The 21577-nt window shown below is 37.8% G+C and overlaps 1 protein-coding gene across 1 annotated transcript in view; it reads right to left on the reverse strand.

The window, feature by feature from the left end:
• Positions 1–21218, reverse strand: part of LOC149466410 (1-phosphatidylinositol 4,5-bisphosphate phosphodiesterase eta-1-like) — a gene marked incomplete at its 5' end in the record, with an annotated part of 52384 nt that extends 31166 nt beyond the window's left edge. The window contains 4 exons of the mRNA XM_089672644.1: positions 4154–4251; positions 11435–11515; positions 19796–19878; positions 21153–21218. Coding sequence (XP_089528770.1) covers positions 4154–4251; positions 11435–11515; positions 19796–19878; positions 21153–21218 — 328 coding nt within the window. The remainder of the gene's footprint in view (positions 1–4153; positions 4252–11434; positions 11516–19795; positions 19879–21152) is intronic.
• Positions 21219–21577: the final 359 nt, after the last annotated feature.

The raw sequence follows: 21577 nt of genomic DNA on the forward strand, positions 1-21577 counted from the left end.
TGCTTTTCCAGAAGAATATTATTTTTCCAATGCTTCAGCAGTGCAGACAGATTTTACCCCATAACATGCAAATATATTCTCACCATGATACATTTATTATGATTTCTAGTTTTCAGTACTTTTGATGGCTCCATAACTGTTAATTATAAACTAGTATAAAGGACATCTAAACTGGAAACCAAAATATTATACATCACAGTTTACCAATCCCTAAATGTTTTTGTTGTATTAGATTTATTTTTTGTCTGCATTTTAGTCCTTATTTTGATCTGGTAATCCAAGAACCAACACACTTCCTGTTTTAGGGAGTCTCCAATCTGGATATATAGGTAACCCCAGGGGCGGACTGACAACTCATGGGGCCCCCGAGCAATAGGGGACCATGGGGCCCCTGTGTCATTGCCCAAACTCAAAAAAGCCTATGAAAAAGGTACCAGGGGCATCTCATGGGGCCCCCTACTGACCCCGGGCCCTCGGGCAGTGCCCGAGTTTCTAAATGGTCCGTCCGCCCCTCGGTGACCCATATCTGGGTAATATAGGTGAACCACTTGAAGACCAAGCCTTTTCTAAAAATAAGAATTTTTTTGCTAGAAAATTACTTAGAACCCTTCACATATTATATATTTTTCTTAGCAGAGGCCCTAGAGAATAAAATGACAATTGTTGCAATTTTTTATGCCACTTTATGCACTGCGGTTTTTCAAATGTAACTTGGAAAAATATACTTTAATAAATGAAAAAGACAAAACACAATATATAACCCACTTCTTTTGTAAAATATGACAGATGATATTACACCTAGTAAATAGATAATTAACATGTCACACTTTAAAATTGTGCACTCTCATGGACTGGCAACAAACTGCGATACTGAAAAATCTTCATAGGCGACATTTTAAAAATTTTTACAGGTTACTTTTTTAGAGTTACAAAGGAGGTCTAGCATTAGAATTATTGCTTCTAACATTTGTGGGGATACCTCACATGTGGTGCAAACACCATTTACATATGCGTTTACTTCTGCGCGAGCACAGAGGGATAGGGAAACTACTTTTTGTTCTTATTTATTTTTTTTATTTCTACACTATCCCGTTAATTGTTTTTTTTAATCACTTTTTTTCCTATTATAAGGAATTTAAACATCCCTTGTAAAAGAGATGGCAGGTCCTCTTTATGGAGAGATCTGAGGTATTTAAGAAAATTTTTGATCTTTTGCTTTAAAATAAAAAAATTGTTTACTTCCGCCCTTGACCAGAAGTGATGTTATGACATCGCTCTGGTCGTCTAAGATCATAGAGGTGATCAGAGGTGATCTTGTAAGCTCTCCTCAATGGCCAGCCTCGCAAACCATTGGATTGTTTCCTGGGCTCGCTGATAAAAGCAGTAAGCCCGAGAAATACCAGTGAGCGGCAGGAAGGGGCGACGACCCCTTCCTCTGCTTCTGAAAGCGATCCAGCAGCTAATTAGCCGTTCAGACTGCATCCATGAAAAAGACAATCGCAGGCTGAAAAAGAAAATACCGGGATTATTGCTGATACCTTCAGATGGACTTGACTAACAAATTACAGTTAACACATTTTTAAGCAGTTACAGACACTGGGGTTGATTTCATGAAACTGAAGATTGCAAAATCTGGTGCAACTCTGCATAGAAGCCAATCAGCTTGCAGATTTTGTTTGTCAAAACTTAACTGAATAAACTAAAGTTAGAAGCTGATTGTCTACCATGTACAGCTGACTTAGATTTTGCACACTCCAGTTTTAGTAAATCCACCCACTGTTTTTTCCTTTTGGGATAAAGATATTTATGAAATGGATATGGACAAAAGCTGACAATTGTAAGCATCCCTGTCAAAGTTTAAGTGTTACTAAACCCACAACAGTAAAATCAGTCTATATATGCAATAAAGCATGCTTGTTATACTCACTGTGGAAACTAAGGGGTTAATCCTCCGCATTGTGTAAAAAGGCTGTTTGATCCTGTCTTGTCTGATCCTCCCCTTCTTCTACTGTCCCCAATCCATCTCCTCATAGTACAGAGGTCTAGGAGTTACTCTGTACATGCTCAGTTTAGTGTGTATTGCTGGAGAGATTTTTTTCCTTTGGGAGGGTAAATGTGATCAGCACGGGGCCAATCAGCACTGTCCAGACAGAAGGCCAAGGGTTATGCTGCCTCACAGGACAGTCAGAAGAGAAAGAAAACTCCTCCTACAAGCTTTAACCAGTGCTCGACTGGACACTGATAGAAGTCACAAGACTGCTATATACTGCTGATGAGAAAATGTATTTAGCAGTTTATATTTATTAAAATAATTGCACTTCCATGTTGTGAGTACTGTGGGAGACCAGATATAGTGAATGCAGGGTCCTGGGTTTAGTAACACTTGAAATTATTTTTCTCAACACTCTGATGGCAACTTTTTCTGGACAGCTTGGTCTGTCTTTTAAAGGAAGCTGAAAAATAACATGTTTACTGGCTGGATCACCACGTGAAAATAAAGGGAGAAAATGAAAAAATGAAAATGAACACAACCACCACATCTAATTGGTAAACATCAATATGATACATTTTTGCTTTTGGGTTTAGATATGTTATTTAAATAAAAAAATCTCACACTATGGAATGAAAGTATATACAGTGATACTCCAAGCGATAGGAACTTTACAAGCTTGTGTAATGATTAAAGTGGGTCTGTGAAGGGAAATGTGTGGGGGCTGTCATTACAGAGAATGCCAGCTACCTGGCTGTCACACTAATGCTGAGGCTTCTAGGTTCCTTTCTGAATCTCTGACCTGGAACAAGTACTATATATAGATAAGGAATTCTTACACATTTCTGACACTCCAGGTCTTTAAGGCTACATTTCCACGGTCAGCTAGCACCAGTGCAAATGACAGTGGCAGGAATTTGTAGTCCTGCAGCTGTTTCACCCACTTGTGAGTGACTAGCTGTGACCGCAGCTATCTTTCGCTGTCTCCAGGGCCAGCAATTATTACCTGTAGCGATCACTGCCGGGCGCAGAATCCATCTGCAGTGTAGGTACCAGCTTCTCCCACCAGTTTGCTCCCAATAAACTTGAGAACACACTTTGCCTGTGAGAATATTATGCTTTGGAAGTTAACTCTTTTATGGATGTCACTGTAGGCAGGCCCGATGCTTCCACTAGACAAACTAGGCAGCCACCTATGTCGCACTGCCACCTAGGGGTGCCTGGGTGCAACACAGGCCAGCACTCTCTCTGTGTGCCCTATGGACCTCTTGTATGAATTCTCCATTTCCATTGTATCACAGCCTGTCTACACACATGACCATTTAGTATATATTTATTTATATATATATATATATATATATATATATACAGTAAATATGATAGTATTCTATGTAGCAGTGAAGTTTCGGCTCCCCCTAGGATGGGAAGTGATGACACTAGCCCAGGACCCCGGGCAGTCAGCTGTCTCTGATCAGAGTATCAGTCCATACATCTCCGGTACAAAAGAGGGCACACACCATTATTATTTTTTTTGGGGGGGGGCACAAGTAGCTGGTCACAACCCAGATTCATAAGAGTTACTTAAAGCAGAACTTCACTCTCTCAATCAACATTGACTATTTGTAATCCTTATGCTGCTAGCATTAGTAAATAGATAGGAAAGTATATTTACTTGATTTAAACTTTTTTTTTTTTACATTTCTTCAATCACATGCTGGTTTACATGCCTAAATGATGTCATACATCTCAGGAGTCGTCAGGAAGCAAGGAGGGGTTTTCTCAGCTAAGCACACCCTCCTGCCCACATGCCTGAGCTAAGGGCAGATGGAGTCCAAGAAGTAAATGCTACATCAACTATCTGCCCTTACGCAAGATGGCCATGACCAGAAATGCTAGGTGGTGTTTTTCAAAGTGATTTCTCAGCAAAATAAAGCACAGGGAGTTGGATGGTTGGGGAAGTGTTCTTTGAATATTAAAAAATAAGTAAATAGCGTTTCTGGTTTGTGGTGCTTAGATGCACTGTAGTTTCACGTTAATGAGTCTTTACTATATTTCAAGACCTATAGCTGAAGATTAGTTCCCAAATGGAATAAAAAGAGCCTAAAACAATGCTTTTCTACTCAATATACATATAAAATACATGGAAACTGGATAATAACTTACCATCATCTATGATATCCTGTGCAGCCACTGAGTTTGTGTAAACAACCAGGTCAGACAGAGCTCGACATAATTTCATCGTCTTCCTTCGACGGCCAAGTCTGTTAAGTAGCAGTTGCAGAAAAACTGTTAATAGTAATCAGTTACATATTTACATCGATAGCTTGAAAGAAGCTGTGCATCCATTGACTTTACCTAATATTTAATCTAAATACCAGTGGATTAGGTAGAAGGCCAAATACCTGTGCAATTCATTGTAAAATCTGATTTAACAAATCCTACCTAACCCTTACCTAGCAAAATACCTGGCCTAACACACAAAAATGTGACCAGCAATCTTTTAAATTGGCCTTGCGCATCCACCAGATCGGCTCTTGGGGAAAAAACATTGTGCTGTTTCACAGCTCTTGCAGTAAAGAACCCTTTTATAATAGAAGGTTAAACCTTTTCACCATGTCAAGACCTGATGGTGACCATAATGAAACAGCCAGGCAGGGGATACTTGATATGGGCAATGCATACATTTATTATCACAACAGTGAGAAAGTTAATACCAGGTTGGTAATCTTAAAAAAAAAGTGCTCAATCAAATAGAAGCGGTGCTCACAGGTTTTACAACCATGTCCAAGCCTACATTGTTTTGGGGACACCAATCACTTGTAGAAAGGTCAGAAAAAAGTTACGGTACTTTTAAACAGTTACATAGTTAGTCTGGCTGAAAAAAGACCAAAGTCCATCCAGTTCAACCAAAAAAAAAAGTTATAATCCTATACCCACAGTTGATCCAGAGAAAGGAAAAAAAAAACAGCAAAACATAATTTAATTTGCTCCTGCAGGGGAAAAAAAATTCCTTCCTGGTCCCTCAAGAGACAATCGGGTATTCCCTGGATCAACTTTACCTATAAACTAAAAGTTTAGTGAAAACAACACTGTTTACATTCTAATAGTATATATAATAAAATAGTTAACAAAAACTTCTGTGCAGTTAGTCTAAAATCCCTCTTCAGAACCTCTTTATATACACTATGAAACATATTGCACACATTTACCATACAGAATACCCTCAAGTAATACAGGCTTGATTAACAGAGAGACAAAAATGGTCAGCCTGGCCTGACAAAGACAGAGTACCAGCTAATACTCAGTACATGTCTGTATAGCAGAGGTTCACAGGGGTCCCCTAATCAAAAAGAACCCCTTACTTTAATGATTGAATTCTCCTTTGCAAAAATATTTAAATGGCTAAATTAAATAATACAAATAGTGGACATACAAAATTATTTTTACAACGGCTTTAGCTTAACATTGGGCCCCTCTCCAAATTCCAATTACATACATTTTTTTCTTCCTATAGAAATGTAATAGACGGAGATCATTCCTCTGGCTTTCTTCATGTAACCCTGGGTGTATACTACTCATTTCCAGCGTGATAGATGCACCTCTATAACAATTATGTTTCCTGCACAACAGTAACTGCATATACACAAATGTTTAGTGGTGAACACAACAATCTGATGTTTCTGCAGCCATATTATCTAAGTGTTTTAAGGAGAAAATTAAACAATTTTGGTAAAACTCTACTATTTTTTTTAAGTGTAAAAGGTTTTGACATATTTTGCTATTATTTTGATTAAATCATTTACGTTGAAAGGATAAGTTCACCTTTTAACAAAAAATAATACATACACATTTTTTTTCTAGTAAAAATATGTGTATTTACTATTTTTGTTTTGGGAGCCTGAAAAGCATTGCAGCAGTGATCAGTAGATCGCTGGTGCCATGTAGAACTCCTGCAGACCTGTCAATGTTTCTGTGTGCTCGTACCTCGTACAGGCAAACAGAACACTCTGACAGGACAAATCAATGAACTACCACAGCGTTCAACAGCACCATGGTAGTTCATTGAGAGCTATAAGCCGACAGCTGCGAAAGCTTTTAGAGCTTGTATTTTTCCCATTCACAGAATTCTGTGAATGAGTGACGTGGTCAGGTGGGTGGAGCCCTGCACGGCCACTTTTTTTAAATTGTGACCGCTAGCGGGGAAAGAAGATCCCCCACTAACTGCAAAAACACTGGATCAGGGGCTAAATATGGGTGTAACATGTAATATATTACAATAGGGGAAATTATCCTTTAATATAGGATAACTCGTTACAGTTATTTTGGTTATCTAAAGAGAGAGCATCTCAGTAGTTTCTCTTTAATTAAAATTCTACATTTCATATCAAAGCAACAGAGTGAGGGTTCAGACATCTTAGTAATTAAGCTTAGTGTGCATCTTAGCCTGACTAACGTGAAAATAAGGATAGAGCATTACTTGCTGGAAACAGTAAACATAAATAACATAAGTGAAAGTGCATGTGTATATGTTCTGTCCAAATCAGGCAAGAACAATTGTTTTTAGATTATTTCCTGTGATGGTTGAATGTTTTACATTGATTTAAAATGAAAAATACAGCATTTGGCCATTAGATAGTTTAGATAGTGCTAAGCATCATAGGGGTTTCCTATGATACTAAGTGGCCAAATATATAAACAGCACTTTAGCCTTTCATACCAAACCATTTATGCAATATGGAAAGGAAATGTATAATAGTTGTGTACTTATTGTGTCTTTATTATTGTCAAGAAAATGGAATAGTCAAGTAAATATGACATTTTGCATATTAATATTCTGCAGTTTTCTATCCAGCCATAAGATATACAGTATCTCTAGTCTCCTTTTCACATAGTCAGCTATTTTAGTGCTTAGCTATGCTAAAAAATAAAGCCCATTGTATGCAGTCCTGAGCAGTGACTGTTCCCTTATTAGAGGGTTCATTGTGAGGATTTTATCAAAGCAAGATTTAATAATTGTTTAAAGTGTTGTCTCTTTAAATAAACAATCGTTTTCTGAGACTCCTTTGTCATGTAATAAATGTTTGCAAAATAAAATTGTGTGTATGTAAATATACCTGTTTAAAAAATGTATAGAACAACTAAAATAAAACTGACCCTAACCTACTCCAGTTACCTTTAAGTGATGGTTATTGCCATGTACACCCAGGTTCTTGTACCTTATGCACAGTTGGCATGAATTTAAAAACAGCCTTTGATATATAATACTACCAGTAATAATAATAAGAAGAAGTAGAAGTAGAATAGGAAGACAATGAATTAATTATTATTAATAATAATAATTCAAAAATACATTAGCAGTAATTTGCAATAATAAAAAAACAAATATATATGATTTATATATCAAAGGTAAAATGCATAAGTTCTATAAGGATCTGTAGTGGTACATTCATTTAGTTACACATTATATTAAGTCCTCCCACTGAAGCCCCATGATCATCATCCAAGTCATTAAGCCTACTGAGAAAAAGAACAACTTGAATGGCTTAGGTACTACTACAACGAATTATGAGGATGAACTGCTTGACAGTGCCTGCAGCTACTGGAGTCAGTAAGTATTGCTTTCATTAATTCCATATTGTTTTAAAAGGAATACATGGATATTTAAATATCTATAGCCAGTTTACTTAATTGCTTGCTACAGAACAAAACATCCCTTGGCCTCCACTCACTTGATTTGGCACATTTTGTTTATTAAACAATTGCTTATACAGACATATGAGTATGGTACATGTCACAGTTGGTGAACAGTAAAACTGGCCCTGACACAGGTAAATCCTTTTGGTTTGTAGTAAGCCAGAATATAATTCATTAATTGTGTTAATTTAATTGTATTAAACTCCAGGGGAGAATAAATAATGCATGCATGTCTCCCTTGCTGATTCTCCTGACTTAGTTTAGGGATTTTGAGGAGCAGCTTAAGTATTCTACACCAGTGCTGGCACCTGTAAAGGACAGCTAGCTAAGAAAATTAGAATAGGTTTAAAAGAAGGAACTTCAGTCAAGTTGTCAATGTAAAGTTATTAAAAATGCATAACAAATATCATAAAAAGAAAAGCATTTATAGAACTGAAGTGGCAACGCCAGCCATCCGGCATTCTTGGCTATGTGCTGAGTAGCCATGGAATTTTAATCAATCCGCTGCACAAGACGTCTTGGTCTGCTTACTGCATTGTTATTAATGTATGATGGTAAAAAAAATATCAAAAAAGGGAGTGAGACCGGCTCACAATGGCTGCAACAGATCAATGGAGCAAGTAATTAAGATTTCACTGCCAGAATTTCTGGGAGATAAGAAACAAATGGGTGACTCAACTAATTTATGTCTACCCAGAAGTGAAATATCCAGTAAGAATGGAGAAGCACTCTAAATCAGTTGATAATTATTTACATTCCTCCTATGTTTGGAGCACTGTTAGTTTTTTCTTTTGAAAGCCCAATTAAAGCCATGTATTTTATTATTGTTATGCAGCCCGGGTTCCAGTTAACAATGCTTAGACTTCCTTATCTACATTATTGATTGGAGCACTGTGCAGGTGGCAAATGGGACTGCTGCAGATCTGTACTTTGAAGGATATTTACTACAACTTCACAGTGGAAAATCTGTTGCTGCTCTTCATAGGAACCAATCAGCTTCCAGGTTTTTTTTGTCAAAGCTAAACTGAACAAGTTAGAAGCTTAGTGGTTATCACGCACAGCTTCACCAGATTCTGAGTGCACCAGTCATTGTAAACCTCCCCCAATGTGCCTGGGAAGCGGTCTGGATCCCAAATATGTTGCCAGAATGGAGCATCTTAATGTAGTATTACAGCATATTTAACAGATAAAAAATATACACATATTCTTGACATATGCAGCCTGGTTTCACAATAATAAAAAAAACATGTCTTTGATTGGGCTTTACAATCCTAAAGACTGTGTTATCAACAAGATTTCAGGCAGATAACTAGGCCGCAACAGTCAAAACCTAAAGAACCACTCAGCGCAAGAATGATTCTAAGAAAAGTAGAGCTCAATATGGGGGGGGGGGTTAAACATTTACAAGTAATCCTGCACAGGTATTTTTATTTAAAACTGAACTCCAGGATGGGCAAGCACTGTCTAAATATAGGAGTCATGTGTATTCTAAATTGAATCTTTGTGTGCTTTCTGTATTTCTTCCAGATCTGTGCCATAACCCACAGTGAAACTTGACTTTTGTGTGGAGATTTCTGTAATACGGCCTGGTCTTTGCTGCTCTCTTTTCTTATTATGAGTGGTTTTGCATTCACTCGGCTTCTGCAGACAGCCTATAGTGGGAGGATCTGTTGAGTCCCTCCTACAGCTCTTCATTCCACTTTTTTTACAAGGTAATTTCTGATTTGCCAAGGAATTTGGTGTATTATGTCATTTGTGGCTACTGAGAAATACTGTATATTTAAATAGTTTTTGTATCCAGAGCTCAATTTTAAGACTGGATATTTAAACTCATGCTTAAAGTTTATTTGTGACTGGTTCTCTTTAAGCCTTAAATAAATGTCGTCTGTGTTGCCTATAGCAGTCAGCCTGGTTCCAGCTGCCATTTCTCCTCTTTGGAATATGAAATGTCGCATCTATTTATAGCCAGCATTTTTAAAGACATTTCTGGCAAGGCAAATGAACCCTTTTTTATGATAATTTAAAATTGAACTTAAACTTGAAAAATAAACACAAAAATATGGCTGAATTTGAGTAAAATCTTATTTACATTATAAAATACCCATTTGTTTCTCTTTTTATTTCATAACTTTAGAGATTGGATCTTGTTAAGCAACAATACTATTTTCACTTTGTTTTGTTTTACCTTACTCTGTAAATGGTATCATTATGTAGCGCAAACCTTGTGGTTGGTCCCGCTGTTAACCCAGGTTCTGATCCCTTGATAGTGGAAGCAGCCAGGCAAAGTGTATTTTCAGCTAGGTGTTATAAATCCCACTCAGTCCTCAGACAATAATCAGGCGGATAGTGTTCTTTTTTTGTTGTTTTATTTGTTTTGTAGAACTGGGATAGGGATTGGAAAAAGCTTTGGGATACCCAGAACTAAATAACATAAATGAGTACGCTATCTTAAAGCAGTTAACTAACGTCAAGCAGAGTTTTCTACAGAAAAGGTAGCAACATCTTAACACAGGGGGCTTTCTCTAAGGCGCAGCCCTTGCAGCAAATCCAGAACAGACCTTCTACTAAGAAAGTGAAGTAAAGTCGAGTTTTCTGATTTTGATCATTTGATTAGAATCTACCAGAGAACACGTGATAAAGTACTTGCTGTTCCAGGGTTTTCCAGACACCTCTTTGCCTGGCAGTAAAAACACTAGGATGTGGATCAAGGCTTTCCCTCTCTCCAAAGCTGATACATTTGCCTTTGAAATCCAGTTCCTAGTGTTTGTGTGTGAATCCATACACGGCAACTACCACTGTTGTGAGACCACCAAAAGATGATATTTAAAACAGAACATGGCAGAGTAAATGTCATACTTTATAAAATAAGAACACCAAAATCAGCGGTTACTCTAGACCCAATTCAGGATTTTGTGCCATGCTTAATTTATTGTTCAAGAGCAGGGCTCCATTTCTATCACTGAAGCCTGTTAGCACACAACCTTCAGCACCCAAAGAAACACCCCTTTGTTAGGAACATCTCTTTCATACAGAATTTTTTTTTTTTACTTTACTGGTCTTAACCTAATTTAGAACTTTGTGAAAATGTATAAACAAAACATAAAGTGGTTGTACTTCTACTAAAAGTACAAGCAAAAATGCTTACCATGCAATAACCATACAGGGAAAGGCTGCTGATTAAACCACTTGTACGCACAGGCCTATTGGTAAATCCAACCTTGTTCTTAAGAATGATAAAGTGGAGCATTACCCATACCAAACTTGATAAAAAATAATCTTTAGCAAGGAACAAACATTCCCCATTATTAATTGTGCTACCAAAACTAGAGCATGCTGTACATTGCTTCCAGCATTGTTCTTGTTTCTTCTTGCTGGAGGCTGCCATTTTGCTGAAGCCCAGAGCCCCTGAGCAGCAGTAAATCTTTAGGCTGTCAGCAGATTGGCCTTTGGTGGCTCTGATTTTTAGCACAGTGCCTAAAAATAGAGAGCATCTGAGCATGTGCAGAGCAGGGTGAGAGTGCATTACTTGATTTAAAACAGTATAGGCACTTGTTTTTAATGTTTTACATAGTTATACTTGCAAAAGAGTCCAGTTTGAAGCAATCTAGCGGGACTTAATTTCTGACTAAAGTTCCACTTTGAGTGCATAAACTGCAATCCACCAATATGTCAACACATGAAGTTGTATGGGCTTTACATCATATACAAAGGACACTGGATACAATATAATGTTCTTGGAAGCTGCCTTACCTGTAATGGGCGTTTTCAAAATCTTCTTCTCCACCAATCCAAGCACAAGTAAGTAAGATGCCATATGTAGCTTGGCTCCACCTACAGTAATTAGGAGGCAATGTATTGAATCTCCCTGCCCGCCCCATTTCAATTCCAATACTTTTCATCAGTCATGAAGGAGTTACAGTGCCTAGCAGTTGTCCAAAAATACAGAAAAAAAGCTGCACTGGTGGAAAATGATTACTGAACAAATCAATTGGATTTTGAGCTCCTAACCTATATTATGGCTGATACGAGGCTGGATGAACACAAATAAAATGTAATCAATTCTCATTCTTTACCAGTCAGCAGAGGTGAGGAAGATGAATTAGGAGTGGAGAAATGTGTTGCATGTACGTGGTTTGTCGACAGCATCAGAGAAGCAGACACTTTGTACATTCCACTGATGAAAACCAACACAACATGATAAAAATGGGATAAGTCTTCTGAAACTGCGTCATGCCCCTAAATTAGATGGTGATGGAATAGCAGTCATTGTCAGATGACATGACAGGGATTTCGTATATGTTTTGTATTCTTACTAGACATTTACTGTCTAATCAGGTGACACGCATAATGTGAAGCTGGTCACTGTCATAAATGAGATGGGACCCTCCAGGTTTACCACAAATTGACTTTACTGTCAAATGTTTACGGATAAAATATAAATGATCAAATAATATTTGCCAGATGAAAATGTAGGGTTCGACCGTGTCTTTTGTTCTTCATTCCATTTTTTAATGGTAACTACAAAAAAAGTCAACATATGTATTCTTTTAAAAGTCATAAAATTATCTTTCTGTTCAGCTAGTGTAATTACTTAAGTTTGATATGTATGCACACAGTAAGTGAAAGCTGAAATCAAGTTTGTACTTGACTGGGCTTTCTGCTCTGCAAACTGTTGGGTGGAAGGGAGCACTTGATGGTTTTCACAGAAAGAGAATTTCGGGTGCATGTTAACAGTGTGGTGATGATCAATAGCTGTTTAATCAGCAGACAAGAGAGACAGGGCATGGACAAGGACTTGATAGATGTACAGGCTTTGAAAAGTGTTGCACTGCCCTTATACCATGCAGCAATATAAGGGGGTGGACAAATCAAAAAGATATCTGTATTGCTGTATGCAACATTGACCAGAAACCAATTTCAATATGCATTTCTCTATGTTTTTAACTGTACTTTATTTGTCTGGATCTGTTTTTTTTTACTCCTGGACCAGAAGAGGAATATAGGTAACAGTAAAAATGATTGCTGATTTTTACATTAGGCAATAACAGACCCATTCACATACATACAGTTGGCAAAAAAATCCAAACCCATAAAGTAACCAATAAAGAAGTTAAGAAGGTAAAATTGAATGGGGCAGGTATAAAAAAAAAAACTAGTAGGCCTCAAACCTAATCGGTCATCTACTCTTACAGTGTATGCAATGCCAAAACATTTATTTTTTAGATTTAGATTTGGCAAGAGTTAAAACCCTATAGTTGCTGTCTGTGTCCTGCTGGGGAGATTTACCTTAATTTCCTGTCCTGGAGACCCGACAGGAAATAAGAGGAAGCCTGTCAGGAATGGACTTGCCAATAATGGTGGGACTCACCTGCTTTGTGGGCTGCAGTACCAGGGCTGGCCAGCGGGTGCTCTCAGCAATCAGAGACTCACCCCTGCAATCAGCCAAACACCTGAAGCTGATTGCAGGGGTTGTATTTAAGGAATGGCCAGACTCACAGTCAGGGCCTTGGTGTGTGTTTTTCCATGGGCCCCTGTACCTTGTATCCTGTATTCCTGTTCCTGTCTGACTTGTTGCCAACCCTGCCTGATGCTGACCTCTGCTGACTTCTCCTGTTTGATCCCTGGCTTGTGACCCTGACCATTCTCTGCCTGACCCTCTGTACCGCGCTGCCCTTGAGTTACTGAACCCAGCTTGTGACCCCGACCACTCTCCCGCCTGTTCCTGGTACTCCGTTTGCCCGTTTGCTACTGACCCGGCCTGCCTGACTACTCTTTGTATTGTATGTATTGTTATCGGTGGGTGGTTTGGTTTGTTTGCACTGTGTTTATGTTTAGTTTTGCACTGCGTTTTGTATTCTTAGTCTTAATAAATTATATTGTTTATACAATATCTGAAGCCTGCGTTTCCCTGTGTCAGTCCACACACCTCTGGTCATGCCTGGAGCCCTGACAAAGCCTATCCAAAGCCAATTGATTTCCTATATGAGAGAGTTGTCACATGTATCCAAACTCTAAAATGTAGGAATTCCCAATTTACTTGACAGTAGTTATCATTGTAAAGGGGTACATCTCCTCAGCAGAGAAACAGACAGTAATAACAAGTTGACAGAGGATCCAATCCTTCCCCACGTGACCAAAAAAAAACCTTTTACATACACTCACTTTAAAGTAGAAAGCTATGGCCTTCCATTGCCAAAATTCTTCAGCACCTAATTATATCTGCATTTGCACTTACAGTTTTCTCTTTGTCTCCCCACAAATCCCCACACATACCTGTTCATTCTGCCAGTAAAGTCCATCTAATGCAGCAGCGATGCTGCACTGCCCCTGAACTCCCGTGTAAGATGTGTGTGACATGTTGCAAGAGGTGTGACTATCTGCGATGTCACTGCTGATTCATAAGCCTGTGGCCTGTCAATCCACAACCAGCTCCACTGTCTCCTGCTTTCTGGATCAGCAGCACTGCCGCAGAAATGAAAGGGGATTTGGTTCAGCCCAGGAGAGGTAAATTAAGTTTTTTTGTTAACTTTATAAGGCTTGTGCATCACCTAGTAACTAGATTTGGTACTTGCTCAGACTGTCATGAATAACATTTAGCACATATAGTGTTTAGTTTTCCTATTAAATGTACGTATACTGTATTTTAATTTCTTCACAGCAATGCTCTTCTTATGTACCTATATCTCTCTTTCTATGGAGGACTTCATGCTGAGTGGTCTCCTCCATGACCTCCTTTGCTTTTAGTAGGTTTCACTTTTTTATTGTGTTATGTCATCTTACTTTACTCTTCCTTGTCACTTTTTGTTACTTATGCAGCTAAAAAAATGGAAAGCGGCACTAATTCTGCAACTTTATATGTACAGAGTATCAAAACCCAACAACAAAAGCTCAATGTATTGCAACTTTCAACTCCTTGGGATGTGGTACCTGCATTGTTTTTTTCTTTAGGACACTCACTCACTGTACTGTATTCATGGAGGAGCTGTGTTACAATCTTTACTGCTTTTTCCTGATTTAGAACTACAGGGGCCCTCTCTCTTTCCTTATCTTCATAACAAAGAATAGAGATGTTCTGTAATCAGCACATGTGAACTGAGCAGGGCTGGTGATACTCCTTATGTAGCAGAGTGCATAAGGGAGTTAGGAGCTTGCTGGATTTCTGAGAGAATTAACAGGCATTTTTCTTTAATTGCACAGTTTTTAAAAACACAGAATGTGGGGAAATGTGATTGTATTTAGATAAATGCACTGTATACGTATGCATTAGAAAAAAAACCTAGACATACACTTTAACTGAAATATTGACTCAGATGAAGAATGCATACAGTGTAAAGATTGGTTTCTTCCACTAGTGCATACTGTATATGGTATACAGATTTTTAGAAGATAAGCTACTTGTTTCAATCATCCCTTTGCTGATTTTATTATATTCTAATTCTAATAAATTATTGAAGACTGACCGAAAAGAACAATTCATGTGACCAAGGCAGGTGTAGGATTAGATGATGATTCAAAAATAAAAAAAATTGTGGAACCTAGTGGGTTTTCTGTAATATCCTACTTCTCTATACCAATACTTGTCAACATTATTTCAGGGTTTCATATGAATTGGTTTAATAGAAAGTGGCCCCTCAGCAGTATATGGACAAACTCTAAAAATGGTGAAGATCAACCACAGGAACTGATTTATTTTATTTAAAGTACAAAATTACTACAAAATAGCTCAATCTATATTTGCAAGTCTACCATGCAAGCTCATAGTATATCTTGGCTAGTATGGTAAGTCAGACAAACACAAAGCACAAAAAATGGTAAGACATACAAGACAAAATGAAGGGATTGGCTGTTTGTTTAGACATGTTACCTATCCTTGTGTCTGCATTTTTTAAAAATTAAAAATACTGATCATATCAGTTTCTTTAACAGAACACAGTTCATAAGGAATTATCAATGAAAGAAGAGCTATGTTTAGACCAATATCAAGTGCAGGGGAGGACTGACCATTTGGAAACTCGGGCACTGCCCGAGGGCCCGGGGTCAGTAGGGGGCCTTTTTCATAGGCTTTTTTGAGTTTGGGCAAGGACACAGGGGCCCCATGACCCCCTATTGCCCGGGGGGCCCTATGAGTTGTCAGTCCGCCCCTGATCAAGTGTTAAATAATATACATCTAAAATCTGTTTTCACATATACCATATTAATGTAAAAAATGTTAACCAATTTTAACAATGTGATGTGGTAGTGAATTATGTCTTTTTTGCATTTTTGCAAGTTACAGTACTTTGTGAGTCATATTTGTATTTAAAAAAGTGTGTGTGCGTGTGTATACTGTATTTATACACACAGATCAGCCATATGACTGGCCGACTAATATTGAGTAGGTCCTCCTTTTGCACCAAAACATCCCTGACCTGTCGAAGCACGGTCTGCTTAGACCTCTGAAGGTATGCTGTAGTATCTGGCATCAAGTTGTCAGTAGCAGATCCTTTTAAGCCTTGTAAGCTGCAAGGTGGGATCTCCATGGATTGGACTTGTTTTTCCAGCACATCCCACAAATGCTCAACTGGATTAAGATCTGGAGAATTTGAAGGCCAAGTCAACACCTCAAAGACACCTTCTTGCTCTGCTACATGGTTTAGTTTTGATGCTTGCGTGCCCATTGAAAGCACATTTGGCTGTGGACATGGGTCAGCATGCGCATCCTGGCCGGTCTACAGCTACACAGCAACATACACAACAAACTGTGATAAACTGTGTGTTCTGACACCTTCCTATTGGAATTGACATTAACTTTTTCAGCAATTTGAGCTACAGTAGTTCTTCAATTGGATTGGACTACATAGGCCATCCTTTGCTCCGAAGTACATCAATGAGCCTTGGCTGCTTGTGAATCTGATGCTGTTTCACTAGTTTTCCTTTCATGGGCTACTTTTGATAGGTCCTGACCACTACAGACTGGGAACATTCCACAAGAGCTGCAGTATTAGAGTTGCTCTGACTCAGTTGTCCAGTCTCCTAGTCATTACAATGTGGCCCTTTTGGCCAAAGTAACTCAAATCCTTATGCTTGTCAATTTTTTCTGTTTTCAACACATCATGTTCAGGGACAACTTGTTCACTTGCTGCCTAAAGTATCCCATCACTTTCAGGTGCCATTGTAATGAGATATTCAATGGTATTCATTTTAACTCACAGTGGTCCTAATGCTATGGCTGTGTGTGTATAATATATATATATATATATATATATACACTGTACACTATATTTTCAAAAGTATTGGGACACCCCTCCAAATTATTGGATTCAGGTGTTTCAATCATCTCCATGGCCACAGGTGTATAAAGTCAAGCACCTAGACATGCAGACTGCTTCTACAAACATTTGTGAAAGAATGGGTTGCTCTCTGGAACTCAGTGAATTCAACCGTAGTACCATGATAGGTTGCTACCTGTGCAATAAGTCCATCCGTGAAATTTCCCTGCTACTAAAATTTGCCTGACTGCATTGTACCAAGTGTAAATTTTGATGGAGGGGGGATTATGGTGTGGGGTTGTTTTTACGGGGTTGGGTGTCGCCCCTTAGTTCCAGTGAAGGGAGCTCTTATCCAAGACATTTTGGACAATTTCATGCTCACAACTTTGAAGGAACAGTTTGGGGACGGCCCCTTCCTGTTTCAACATAACTGCACACCAGTGCACAAAGCACAGTCCATAAAGACATGGATGAGCGAGTTTGAGGTGGGGGAACTTGACTGGCCTGCACATAGTCCTGATCTCAACCACATAGAACACCTTTGGGATGAATTAGAGCAGAGACTGCGAGCCAGGCCTTCTCATCCAACATCAGTGCCTGACCTCACAAATGTGCTTCTGAAAGAATGGTCAAACATTCCCATAGACACACTCCTAAACCTTGTGGACAGCCTTCCCAGAAGTGTTGAAGCTGTTATAGCTGCAAAAGGTGGGACAACTCAATATTGAACCCTACAGACTAAGACTGGGATGCCATCAAAGTTCATGTGCATGTAAAGGCAGGCGTCCAAGTACTTTTGGCAATATAGTGTGTATATTTTATATATATATATATATACTGTATAAATAGATATATATATAGCATCTGAAGGTGTTTTGCCCTTTAATAAAGCTCACCAACATAAATTACATGCCATCTAAAGCCTTAAAAAGTTGCTGCGCATTTGAAAGTACTAAAAGGGAAAAAGGTAAAATGATCAGCAGATCCATGGACATTTTGCCATCGTAGAAATACAAACAAATATAGTTTTCTGTGCTTAATATCTAAATTCTGATCTCCTCCTCTCCACCCCCTCAGTAGAGCCAGTGCAATGCAATACTCAACTGGACAACACATACTCAAAGAAGACATTGTTGTGGACAGCTCAGCATATTCCTGTTAACCTGGAGATCTGCTTCAGCCCCTAATATGTCTTAAAATACATTGTGGTAGTTCACCTTCATGCCTTCTATTATGTACTTTAAAATTACCAGGTGCTCAATCAGGAAATACATTCAGATGCAATGTATGCTTGTGTATTGTTTTTTTTTCTTTGGGGGGGGGGGTCGTTTTAGTTTTTTACACGGATTATTTTTGATTAATTGCATTTATATAATTTTGAAAGCTGAACATTGGTTTAATAGGCATGTGCTGAATAAAGCCTGAATAAGCATGATGATTACAGTGCTATAGATGCATCTGAACAAGTGATATGAAATGAAATCGGGATATCAAAATACAGCAAACAGATTATGATTATATGTCATATTCTAAGAAGCTCATGCAGTGAAAATGCACAGCAGTTAAATTAACATGGTTTAGTTTTTGTGTTATCCAAATGTCATGCATTCTGAAAGCAATTTTCTGACCCACTTCAATGGCACCATAACTTACACTGAATAAAATACATATTGGATTTCAGTAGTACTGACTATATAAAGGCAAACTAACCAGATATTTCAAAATCCCTCTCATAATATATCTGGTGTGCTTCAATAGAGGAATATATAAGTGAACATGTTTAAAGTTTATAAAGGTAAAATATCTGGGCATTGCCTGTGGGTTGTTCTATGGTATTGTTCTCACTTACTGTACTGCCAATTTCACACTAAACAAAATTATACATATCTGTATTTACTGACTTCCTTATGCTATAGATTGTAGCATAAAACCTTGGGCAAATAAGCTGTTCAAGCTGTTCACTTTGCAAGAGAATTTTCCTTAGTTAAGTGAAAAGGGTGAAGCTCTTTTGACTTCCATCATCCAATCATGTGCAAGCAAAAATACTGTTTGTTTTTTTTTTAATTATTATTACTATTTTATTCTCTCGCCCAAGATTGGATATTCCTTGTCAAAGCATGCTTTCACCATGCTCACTAGGCTAAAGGAAAATTTCCTTGCAAAGTGAACAGTATACTTTAATAATCCAACCCCTATGACTCCTTGTTTCTCTACCCTCAATTTACCAGTTTGTACCCCCAAAAATGTTACATAGGGACTATTCTAAAGCAGTTAGAATGATAACACTATACTGTTTACTTAATTTGGCTGTTTTGCAGTGAGTTGATAATTAAGAAATAATTGACCTGCAATGTGAATCATAAGACTCCAGAGAGATTCCAGAGGTCATCTTACCATACTGAGCAGGGGGGATCATAGCCTGCACTTACCAGCTCCAAAATACATTTAACTCACACAGGAACACTATTTCTTTTAACCTTTGTTACTGCACATCTATAGGAAATCATTATCTATGGCCAATGAAAAAATATAGGAGCAAAAAACAATCTATATAAATAAAAAAGATAAAGTGGTAACGGTAGTTCCTAAGTAAATAGCAATTATGAGCTTAGTGTCTCTTTGTCTTAATTAATGGAAGGATGACATTGTAAAACAGTGGGATCTTTAATAATTCACCCTGAAGATAAAGCTTTGTGCTTTTACGACAAAGCTGAATATCATACTTGAATTTCTAAGGTCAGTCAAGACCTAATGATAGGTAATGAGTAACATACATTATTAAAAACATGAGCAAGTAAGTCAGGTGCAAGTACATGATCTCAGAACTGCAAGGGATTCTGAGATTCCAAACATTAATACTGACCTGTTCATCTTTTCAGATTCCCTTGGAGAAGAATCTTCTTCTTCATCAGTGCTGCAAGATTTTGACCTGGATTTTGAGGTTCGCTACAGGAAAAACCATAAACAGATATTAATGGTAAATGTACAATAAGTATACATATCCATTACAATGAAAATAAAAACTGACGCTATATACATCTTTGAAAACTGTAAAATGTTTATTTTAACACTAGGGAAAAAGAAATCACAATAAAAGATAAAAGTACAATTCATAGGCCGGAGCACACAGGACCAAACCTAAATAATCTTTTTGCTTATGGAAGGGCATTTAAAAGTTTGCTATTGATTGTAACTAATAGTGAAATTTGTGACCTAGCCAGTAAAGTTTTAGGTGTGGGTGCAAGAAAATGGATTCTTTTCACTCTTTTTTTACATTTTCTCATCTCCCATGTCAAAATATATACTTTATTATGATAGAACACATCTGCAATGTGTGTTAAAGAGTAACTAAAGGCCCTGGGATTCCCTCACTTTGGAGGGATTTCATCTCACTTCCTGTTCTGGCTATGGGACAGAAAGTGAAGGGAAATCTACCTAATGGGACATAGATGGCAAAAAAAAAACTGATAGGAGTTATAACCCACCCTTACTCTATCCAAAATGATCAAAAATGTTTTGCCTTTAGTTACAGTGTCATGCAGAACACCACACCCATTTTCATTGTTTATGATAAAAATTATCATGAATATAGTCTCTTTTAAGTTCTGCCTAAACCCAAATTAACATTTACCGGTATATACACCAAAACAAATATCACAACCAAAACCAACTTTGTTTTATTTTTATTTTTTTTGCAGGGGTAGAGTGGGGAGGGGCTCGAACCTAATGCCTGTATCCCAGTGGGGGGATCCTCTCACTTTCTGTCCCAGAAACAATGGTCACCAGGAAAGAAAGTGAACGGAGATCTTCCAAATGGGGACAGTTTTAAAACCCAACAAAGATTCTACCTTCCCTGTTCTATCATAAAAATAAGAAAAAGGTTTTGACTGTAGCAGTGTGTGAAGGTACAATACATACTACCTGCACAATGTTCCTTTATGGTGATCACAAATTGTATTGCCTTCATTCACACAAGTCACTGAAAATATGTATTTTCCTAAAACCCCAGATATTTTGATCAAAATCCATCCCCATACTTTATTTACTGTTGTTGCCAGTGCTGCAGCTATATTCATGGTTGTGCCCTCTTTAGTAAATAACTATATATTCGGATTGCCAGTAGGTTTTAAATGAAAAGCATTTGTTTATAGATTCATGTCCTTACAATTTATAGTATCAATACACCTTACTGTATCATGTATGGTCTGTTTACTGCTTACCTTGTGCTTTGCAATATTACCCACTGATGACCTTTTGGATTTCCCTCTGTCTTTTGTATCTGAATTCTGCATAATGAAAGTAGAAAACAACTTTTGAAAAAAAATCTTGAAAAAAGACACAATTCCATCTAGTTCAGCCAAAAGGAAAACAATTTAGAATTCATCCATATACAATCATATACCCACAGTTGATCCAGAGGAAGGCAAAAAACAATACAGAATGATCCAATATGCTCGAATTGGGGAAAACAATCCTTACTGATCCCCCACCCATGAGGCAATGGGATATTCCCCGATTCAACTAACCCGGTGTTATTACCTAAAGATTTTATTATCCAGTTATATTTTGTGCATTTAGGAATGTTTCCAGCTCTTTTTTAAAAAACAATCTACTGAGCTGGTCAGAACTAGTTCTTTAGAGAGTC

The sequence above is a fragment of the Staurois parvus genome, unplaced genomic scaffold (assembly GCF_062004578.1).
Source record: "Staurois parvus isolate SC_StPar_1 unplaced genomic scaffold, SC_StPar_1.0 ptg000131l, whole genome shotgun sequence".
In the NCBI taxonomy this organism is placed as follows: Eukaryota; Metazoa; Chordata; class Amphibia; order Anura; family Ranidae; genus Staurois; species Staurois parvus.